Source organism: Thalassophryne amazonica, chromosome 16 (assembly GCF_902500255.1).
Source record: "Thalassophryne amazonica chromosome 16, fThaAma1.1, whole genome shotgun sequence".
In the NCBI taxonomy this organism is placed as follows: Eukaryota; Metazoa; Chordata; class Actinopteri; order Batrachoidiformes; family Batrachoididae; genus Thalassophryne; species Thalassophryne amazonica.
The window spans coordinates 20,005,201-20,015,863 of NC_047118.1; the positions used below are offsets into that span (position 1 = coordinate 20,005,201).

Sequence of the window (10,663 nt, forward strand, 5' to 3'; positions counted from 1 at the left end):
ATTTACCCTCTTAAGAGTTTGATAATCCTCTACTTTGTTTCAATTGACATCTCTCGTGTTGGAGCCATGATTCATGTCAGTCCACGTGGTGCAACAGCTCTCCAAGGTGTGATCACTCCTTTTTAGATGCAGACTAACAAGCAGATCTGATTTGATGCAGGTTTTAGTTTTGGGGATGAAAATTTACAAGGTGATTCCATAATTTATTCCTCAAGAATTGAGTGAGTCCATATTTTTTTCCCTCTGCTTGGTCTAAAAAAGTAACCGTTAGACTGCCACACTTTTTTTCTTGATTTCTTATAGTGTTTCTTAAAGCCAGAAAGTTGCCATTTGAAATGACTTTAGTTTTGTGTCATGTCTGTGATCTGCTTTTTTTTCTACAAAATTAAACAACTGAATGAACATCCTCCGCGGCCGGTGATTCCATAATTATTGCCAGGGGTTGTACATGGTTATGTGTGGTCTGGAGATTTGATCAATTCTGTTCAAAATGGAACCACTTTATGCTCAACTGACACACAATCCTTCCACCCGTGGTAATCAATTTTGGCTCTAAACAACACAAGTCAAAAAGTTATGACCCTGACCTTTCAAGGTCACATGACCAAAAAAGGTATGAATTAATATTCATGTTTACTAGTAATGACTTGGCGTCCTGTCCAGGAAGTACCCTCCTCTGGCCTTATGACTGCTGGGATAGGCTCCAGCCCCCCACGACCCGTTCTTGGATAAGCAGTTGAAGGTGCATGTGGGTTTACCTTTAACAAATACATCAAAATAACCATCAATCCATCCATCCATCCATCCATTTTGTAAACCGGCTTATTCCATTTATAGCTCAAGGGGAGCTGGAACTTATCCCAGCGATCCCTGGGTGAGAGATGGGGTACATCATGGACAGGCCACCAGTCCATCACAGGGCCTACACAAACATTCATGCACACACACCTATGATCGATTTTGAGTCCCCAATTCGCTTAACCTGCATGTCTTTAGAAGTGGGATGAACCCAGAGCACCCAAAGGGAACGCATGCAAACTCCACACAGAAAGGACCAGGTCGGAAGCAAATTCAAGACCTTCGCACTTATGTATACATGCACCTAAACACACAATGCCCAAAGCTTCACCTAGGTTTTTAAGTCATTTAACAACAAAAAAACTCAAACCAGATAACTGTTATTTTGCTCACATCTAGAGACACACAGGAATGAATACACTATCCTCACATGTACATGCATGGGTGTAATAGGGAGTTCAAGTAGTCACACTTTTAGGTGTTGCTATGGTGACCAGAAATAGTTCTCGGTGGTAGTCTGCACCAGCAAACAGTCGGTACTACATCAAGTAAAGGTCAGAAGACTTTGCAATTTAAGATTTAAAAAAATGTTTTAGAACAGCTTTACACCAGTAGACAATAACTTCACAATTTTTAAAGTTTTTGTAGTTAAATCAGCTGTTACATCACTGTATCGCACGTCAGCTAACAGCTAAATACATAAATAAAATGGGTACAGTACAGTGTATCTCACGTTAATGACACACATTTCAGTATATGTTCATTCTAGAGTTTTCCTTCCAGCTACTAAAGCTAGTTCACACCAGTTCTCATATCCATCTCTGGTCACCATAAACAGTCACTGCCTAACCTTTCTTCCACATCCCAATCCATGACTGCAAACTGCAAAATCCTAATTGCACTTTCATCTGACTACATATCCATTCTGAATTACTTAAAAATAAATTATTCCTTGCCCTTTAATGGATCACTAAGGTTCATTTAAGTGACAGCTGAGAATCAAGATTCTAAGTGAGAAGCTACCGTTGTTCATTGGACCTGTGGGTGCCTTTATTACTAGTCTTGAAAGTAAGACCATGTCAGTGCCTTTAGAAACTTAATGTTTTATTGTCAGCAAATCATTTAAGGATCATTTCTAAGAAACTTTCACCCTCATCTGGATGCTAAAGCTGCCCTCTTTTCACCCCACAAGCATCAAGCCTCATTTTCATCTAAATAAGAATCGATCTCTCCTGCTGTGCACCATCCTCCCTCACAACCTCACTCGTCTTCCCTTTGCTTTCCCCCTCTAATTTCACATCACTCTCCACAATACAATCACAACTAAATATCACCAGGGTTCGCACTGGAAATCTTAAACTGTAGAGCCGAGCAGTTTGTTTCATGTTGCTTCATTACAATTTCTTACTTTTTGTAACAATTAGGCAAAAAAAAAAAAAAAAAAATTAAGCATTATAATTGAGAAGGTTCCAAGACACAAGGGTGATGGTGAGCAAAGCTGGTACAATGTCAAAGCTTCGTTCTGCATCAGTGACCCAGTGAATGCAAGCGAAGGGGGTGAGTCACTGCGGGGGGAGGGGACTCCTTCCTGAATGGTCAGGCAACACTGTTGGGATGAAATACATGCAACGCCAAAAAAACAAAACAAAAAAAAAAGACGTAAACGTGATCGAGGTTCAGCATGCTGTACATATTCTGTAGAGCAGCAGCCATCTCTTCAAACTGCCCAGAATAATTTATGTTTGTGTTTTGTACAACTTTTTTTATGAGCCCTTGCTCAAATGCATTTTATTGATGACTACTGCAAAAAATGTAATGCTCCTAAAACCACATATTGTACATACTGTTGAAGGAATGAAACAAAAATAGTCCAGAGTCCCAGATTTGCTTTTTGTCTTGTGTTGCAAGATAAGCACAGTGTCTTTTTGAATGCTCTCATCCAGTTAATCTTCTGGGGAAGCCAGCTTCAGGTATTATTGTTACTACAGGTGACTGACTCATTCAGGCAGAACAGAAAAATCCAGGCTGGCTATGTACTAGGCTAGCCAGTTCTGGACAGACTGACACTGCCACCTGCTGGTCAAACACACCGATTACCTGGGAGTAAACCAATTACCATTCTGCCATTAAAGCTAGAATGAATTTATTTGATGTGGAAAATATGAAGTTAGAGTTCACTTTCTAATAATAATAATAATAAAAAGTTTACTAGAAAAGCGCTATGTTCTGAAGTCATCCAAAAAATTGAGCATAAAATACACGTTTCATAACATAGCTCGAAGACCTTGTTCCATCAAAGGATCGATCGGCGTTGTGTCCATCTGCCCTGAAAGCAGAGTAATTATGTAGCTCCAGAGGATAATGGCACATCCATGAGGTTCCTGATGTCAGGTGAGAGAGCCTGGAATCCCGCCTCTGCCGCTGTTGGAAAAAAGTAGCGATTAAAGGTGAAAATCACCAGATCTTTGGAGACAACCACGAAACAACTAAATAGTGATTAAACATTAATAAAATCATTACCTAATCTGCCACTTGTCTCTTTCATACATAACTGTGATTGCTCTGCCAAGGACCGAAGCTCTCGAACAATCTTAAACTGAGTGTCCATCTAACGAAAAAAAAAGTTACTCATGCGTGCATGTTCAACTTCAGTCCAGAATTTTCTTGTTGCACATCTGAGATCATTCATATGTAGTTAAAGATAAAATCTGTAATATTTTGGCAGATTCAGCCTGTGAAAGTACAAGAAAGATGGAAGATCCAACTATCCAAGAGCTGGAAAAAAATCAAATATTTTTAACCAGAATTGTCAAAGAATGATTCTTTAAATTCTATGATTTACAGATTTTTTTCAATGTTTGATGAAAATTTAATTTTCAACCTACAATCATAGTAATAGTGTGCAGGATGGGCTGCTGTCTACAGAGGACACCCTGGTAGTCAGGTTTATTCTGTAGGAACTGGTACTGTGAAGACTGGGAAACACATGTCGAGTCTAAAGCTACGCCCCTCTCCTGGCCCTGCTCCATTTTCCTGTGACAGAAAACATACTAATGACACATAACATTTTGCTGGTGATATTATTCCACCACGACACGACAGACATTCACCTTTCCAATTCTACTGCTTTATCCCTGTGTTTGCTCAAGAGCGCTTCCCAAGATTCACTTTCAGCCTGGAGCCTAAAATACAACATAAGAAGAAACAAATGTCTGTTAGAAGTTTTACATCGTGGATTGTATACAGACAGTGCATAGGAAATACACTCAACAAAAATATAAACACAACACTTTTGGTTTTGCTCCCATTTTGTATGAGATGAACTCTCAAAGATCTAAAACTTTTTCCACATACACAATATCACCATTTCCCTCAAATATTGTTCACAAACCAGTCTAAATCTGTGATAGTGAGCACTTCTCCTTTGCTGAGATAATCCATCCCACCTCACAGGTGCGCCATATCAAGATGCTGATTAGACACCATGATTAGTGCACAGGTGTGCCTTAGACTGCCCACAATAAAAGGTCACTCTGAAAGGTGCAGTTTTATCACACAACACAATGCCACAGATGTCGCAAGGTTTGAGGGAGCGTGCAATTGGCATGCTGACAGCAGGAATGTCAACCAGAGCTGTTGCTCGTGTATTGAATGTTCATTTCTCTACCATAAGCCGTCTCCAAAGACGTTTCAGAGAATTTGGCAGTACATCCAACCAGCCTCACAACCGCAGACCACGTGTAACACCAGCCCAGGACCTCCACATCCAGCATGTTCACCTCCAAGATCGTCTGAGACCAGCCACTCGGACAGCTGCTGAAACAATCGGTTTGCATAACCAAAGAATTTCTGCACAAACTGTCAGAAACCGTCTCAGTGAAGCTCATCTGCATGCTCGTCGTCCTCATCGGGGTCTCGACCTGACTCCAGTTCGTCGTCGTAACCGACCTGAGTGGGCAAATGCTCACATTCACTGGCGTTTGGCATGTTGTAGAGGTGTTCTCTTCACAGATGAATCCCAGTTCACACTGTCCAGGGCAGATGGCAGACAGCGTGTGTGGCGTCGTGTGGGTGAGCGGTTTTCTGATGTCAATGTTGTGGATTGAGTGGCCCATGGTGGCGGTGGGGTTATGGTATGGGCAGGCGTCTGTTATGGACGAAGAACACAGGTGCATTTTATTGATGGCATTTTGAATGCACAGAGATACCGTGACGAGATCCTGAGGCCCATTGTTGTGCCACATCCAAGAACATCACCTCATGTTGCAGCAGGATAATGCACAGCCCCATGTTGCAAGGATCTGTACACAATTCTTGGAAGCTGAAAATGTCCCAGTTCTTGCATGGCCGGCATACTCACCGGACATGTCACCCATTGAGCATGTTTGGGATGCTCTGGACCGGCGTATACGACAGCGTGGACCAGTTCCTGCCAATATGCAGCAACTTCGCACAGCCATTGAAGAGGAGTGGACCAACATTCCACAGGCCACAATTGACAACCTGATCAACTCTATGCGAAGGAGATGTGTTGCACTGCATGAGGCAAATGGTGGTCACACCAGATACTGACTGGTATCCCCCCCCCCAATAAAACAAAACTGCACCTTTCAGAGTGGCCTTTTATTGTGGACAGTCTAAGGCACACCTGTGCACTAATCATGGTGTCTAATCAGCATCTTGATATGGCACACCTGTGAGGTGGGATGGATTATCTCAGCAAAGGAGAAGTGCTCACTATCACAGATTTAGACTGGTTTGTGAACAATATTTGAGGGAAATGGTGATATTGTGTATGTGGAAAAAGTTTTAGATCTTTGAGTTCATCTCATACAAAATGGGAGCAAAACCAAAAGTGTTGCATTTATATTTTTGTTGAGTGTATTTTCTGAAATAAAAATATCATGAACGTTATAAGCATACCTGTCAATGGCTTTTTGCATTTTCTCCATGGATTTCTGCACTGCAGGGTCACTTGAACTAAAAGACAAAAACAACAACAAAAAACAAAACTAGCAAGGAGCGAAGGGGGGAATTATTCTTTCTAGCAATATATTCAATATGCGCAAATCATTACCCGCTTGTGGTGGCATGGAGTTGCTGATCATGTGGTTCACTTTGAATGTTTTTGGCCACACAAGCCCATTCTTTGTGGATACACTCAACTATGACAACAAAAAAGAAACCAGTCACAAGAGAAATATTGAGACTAAAGTCTTGTTTCATGAAATACATCTGCAACAAACCAACAACAAAAGCAAATTTCACAATTCATGTCAAACACTAACCTTGTTTTTGAAACAACTCCAGTGATGCATTTGGCACAGACTGCAGACAGTTTTCAGTTCTATCTATTGCCAGCTGGAAATGAAGCAGAAATGATTTCACAGGCAAAGTAATCAAAAAGTTTGAAAGACTTGTTATTCCATTTTGTGTTGCATGCACACGTATCTATGCCAGACAAGAAAAATAAGAGAGAATCCACTCCTCTGTTCAATATGAAACCCCTAACACCATCAACTGTCACGCTTATATTTTCCATCCTAAAATGTGTGTTTGTCATACTCACCCTCATTGAAGCCTCCATCAGCTTCTCCAGCCGCTCTTGTTGTGATAAGGATGGACTGATATTCCTGCACAAAACTACCAGAAACACAGTAAACAAATGTTTAAAATACAAATACTCGCTGGGAGCAGAAAGCCAGACTCACTCTGATATGGGTTTGAAAGTGCAGGGAGAGAATGTCGACTTTTGGTTTCTCTCCTCCAGGACTTTCTCCGCAAAGGACTGTCATGTCCCTCTGTGGATTCTGTCTGTAGTTCTTGTCTGTCTACTGTATCTGGTGTATGACTGGCGGATGACGGGACATCTGTGCAGAGAGATTTGTGCGGCGAAGCTGTGGTGGGGCTTCCGGAGGAACATCTTTTAGGTGGCTGCTTCACTGACCCGACCTTTTGAAGAAATAAGTAGCAATAGTGATGGTCTGACACCTACGAAAGAATTAAACAGGCTAAAGTCTATACTACAGACACATCTTGGATGTTTCACTGCAGCTTCACAGTGATGTATAAACAATGCAAAATCACACAAATTGTCTCAGTCCAACTACTTATGGACCTGACTATACTGGGGGCAACATGTCTATCTTAAATATCAGTTAAAAAAAAGTTCTTACCTTATGTGTAGTATCAGTACTGTCGACACATTCCTGACTGCTAATGACAAAACATTTTGATAAGTTTACACACAGACAGCCATTATTTAGCTTTGTTTAAAAGCTGGCCAAACATCTAATTTCATTTAAGTGACATATCTGACGGAGATCAGTTTCACAAACATCACACTGCCCCGTTTTTAATAACAATCGACTATAATTGGCTAACAGAATTAAAACACAAACCCGTCTGCTTCTTTTTCTAATTGTGTATCCGCCATTTTGCTTTCAAACACTTCCGTTTGCATTGCGCGCCCAAGGAGCCGATTGCGTCACAATGCATCCTGGGAAATGTAGTGCGATTGTTAGCGCACGTAAAGCTGTCCAACGTGTTTACAAAACGCGCAGTTATGGAGTGGAAATAAGTAACTCGATGCGACGTTCGCTTTAATTCATCCAGAAATAAATACAAATTAAATTAATATGTATCATCTATGTAATTTAACGCCTTTTCAGTTTAATCTTATCATTTAATCTTAAAATTATAATTAGTTAGTACCCCGTCAAAGCTTCGTGGGAGAATTTTAATGCTGGTTGGAGCCCACCCCGTGATATTAATCTCTGAACATGAATAATAATAATAATAAAATAATAATAAATCTTATTGTGGTAATATCTTACCAACGGAGACCCAATTTTACTTTGAGGCATTGATTATCCATGCATCCATTCTCCTCTACTTATTATTTGGGTTGGCAGTCAGCCTTTTACAGTTTGTGTATGTGTAAAGATTTCCATTGCAGAGTTTTGAATGTGGTGCTACGTGAACTGGTAGCAACAACATCGCAGCATGATGTATGAGATTTTTACAATTTGTGCATGCCTGTGCATGTGTGACAACAGTGTAATCTATATACTGAGATAACTCCATGTGTGTGCAGGTTCCTCTCCTCTCCAAAAGGCACCTCTGAATTGAGCCATCTTGGCATATATAGAGTGTGACACGAGTGACAGAGTATTCAGCACTTTAGTAGTAGGAGGAGGAGGAGGAGTAGCAGCTGCTGTCTCTTGTTGAGGCAGTTGCATCCGAACAGTACTCTGGAATCCAGGATAGGTGGGAGGTGATAGCTTTGCTGGTGAAGTTGAAATTTTCACTTCAGCCTCTGACTCAAACCTGCCTTGGGGAGGATAATCAGTTACTTAATAAATAAATTCTAATTCAAGTTTAGCAAGTTATCACAGTCATTACAGTCAGGATAAATAGTGTGGTCTAAAAGCTTTTTTGACAAACGGGTTCAACAACTCTAAAAAGCCTTAATCCACTTGAATTCAAGATGAAAATCTACACTACAAGCACATCTTGTTTGATTTCAAATGCATTGTGGTGATGCAGAAGTAAAAATAGGTTCATCGCAAGATGTCCAAATACTTATGGACCAGACTGAACCCAGATGGGGGTTTTTTTTTCCCCCCCCACAGGCACTATCTTCTGTTTCGAAGCAAAGTCACCTAAATGCGTGGCAAAATGTCTTGAAGACCAGCAAGATGTAAACATCTAGACAGTTTGACAAGCAGTCTTATTCCAAAATGGAGTAAATTCATTTTTTCCCATTGAAAACAACACTCTATAATGACAACATTAAAAAGTTTAAATTTTTGCAAATTTCTTAAAAAATAAAAACTAAAATCACATGTACAGTAGTGCTCAGAATAATAGTAGTGCTATGTGACTAAAAAGATTGATCCAGGTTTTGAGTATATTTCTTCTTGTTACATGGGAAACAAGGTACCAGTAGATTCAGTAGATTCTCACAAATCCAACAAGACCAAGCATTCATGATATGCACACTCTTAAGGCTATGAAATTGGGAACTTAGTAAAAAGTAGAAAAGGGGGTGTTCACAATGATAGTAGTGTGGCATTCAGTCAGTGAGTTCGTCAGTTTTGTGGAAAAAACAGGTGTGAATCAGGTGTCCCCTATTTAAGGATGAAGCCAGCACCTGTTGAACATGCTTTTCTCTTTGAAAGCCTGAGGAAAATGGGACATTCAAGACATTGTTCAGAAGAACAGCGTAGTTTGATTAAAAAGTTGATTGGAGAGGGGAAAACTTATACGCAGGTGCAAAAAATTATAGGCTGTTCATCTACAATGATCTCCAATGCTTTAAAATGGACACAAAAAAAAAAACAGACGCGTGGAAGAAAACAGAAAAACCCATCAAAATGGATAGAAGAATAACCAGAATGGTAAAGGCTCACCCATTGATCAGCTCCAGGATGATCAAAGACAGTCTGGAGTTACCTGTAAGTGCTGTGACAGAAGACGCTGGTGTGAAGCTAATTTATTTGCAAGAATCCCCCGCAAAGTCCCTCTGTTAAATAAAAGACGTGCAGAAGAGGTTACAATTTGCCAAAGAACACATCAACTGGCCTAAAGAGAAATGGAGGAATATTTTGTGGATGAGAGTAAAATTGTTCTTTTTGGGTGCAAGGGCCGCAGACAGTTTGTGAGACAACCCCCAAACTCTGAATTCAAGCCACAGTTCACAGTGAAGACAGTGAAGCAGGATGGTGCAAGCATCACGATATGGGCATGTTTCTCCTACTATGGTGTTGGGCCTATATGTCGCATACCAGGTATCATGGATCAGTCTGGATATGTCAAAATACTTGAAGAGGTCATGCTGCCTTATGCTGAAGAGGACATGCCCTTGAAATGGGTGTTTCAACAAGACAATGACCCCAAGCACACTATTAAACAAGCAAAATCTTGGTTCCAAACCAACAAAATTAATGCCTCGCAGATGTGAAGAAATCATGAAAAACTGTGGTTATACAACTAAATACTAGTTTAGTGATTCACAGGCTTGCTAAAAAAGCAGTTTGAACATAATAGTTTTGAGTTTGTAGCGTCAACAGCAGATGCTACTATTATTGTGAACACTACTGTACATATGTCTTCACACCCTTTGCTCAGTATTTTGTTGATGCACTTTTGGCAGCAATTACACCCTCAAGTCTTCTTGAATATGATGCTACAAGCTTGGTGCACCTATCTTTGGGGAGTTTTGCCCATTCCTCTTTGAAGCACCTCTCAAGCTCCATCAGGCTGGATGGGAGCGTCGGTGCACAGCCATTTTCAGATCTCTCCAGAGATGTTCAATCGGATTCATGTCTGGGCTCTGGCTGTGCCACTCAAGAACATTCAGAGTTGTCCTGAAGCCACTCCTTTGATATCTTGGCTTGTCGTGCTGAAAGATGAATCGTCTCCCCTGAGTTCAAGAGCACTCTGGAGCAGGTTTTCATCCACAATGTGTCTGTACATCATCTTTCTCTCAATCCTAACTAGTCCTGCCACTGAAAAACATCCCCACAGCATGATGCTGCCACCACCATGCTGGTGCCTGGTTTCCTCCAAACATGACGTCTGGCAATCACACCAAAGAGATCAACCTTTGGCTGATCAGACCAGAGAATTTTGTTTCTCATGGTCTGAGAGTCCTTCAGATGCCTTCTGACAAACTCCAGGTGGGCTGCCATGTGTCTTTTACTAAGGAGTGGCTTCCGTCTGGCCACTCAACCATACAGGCCTGATTAGTGGATTTCTGCAGAGATGGTTGTCCTTCTGGAAGGTTCTCTTCTCTTCACAGAGGAGTGCTGGAACTCAGTGACCATCAGGTTCTTGGTCACCTCCCCCACTAAGGCCCTTC

The 10,663-nt window shown here is 41.0% G+C and overlaps 1 protein-coding gene across 2 annotated transcripts; it reads right to left on the reverse strand.

Annotated features, from left to right (window-relative positions):
* Window positions 1-2,677: 2,677 nt before the first annotated feature.
* Window positions 2,678-7,251, reverse strand: LOC117527566. 2 transcript variants are annotated; one of them, XM_034189968.1, is made up of 11 exons: window positions 7,200-7,251; window positions 6,975-7,011; window positions 6,510-6,750; window positions 6,368-6,441; window positions 6,087-6,159; window positions 5,876-5,963; window positions 5,722-5,778; window positions 3,909-3,980; window positions 3,684-3,831; window positions 3,319-3,406; window positions 2,678-3,219 (listed from the first exon to the last, which is right to left on the reverse strand). In XM_034189968.1, exons 1-11 carry the CDS (start codon window positions 7,232-7,234, stop codon window positions 3,140-3,142), a joined length of 993 nt encoding a protein of 330 aa, XP_034045859.1. In that variant the 5' UTR covers window positions 7,235-7,251; the 3' UTR covers window positions 2,678-3,139. The 2 variants fall into 2 exon arrangements, with proteins under 2 accessions (XP_034045859.1, XP_034045858.1); XM_034189967.1 differs by having other exon boundaries at window positions 6,975-7,014; window positions 7,200-7,235.
* Between the last annotated feature and the right edge of the window lie 3,412 nt (window positions 7,252-10,663).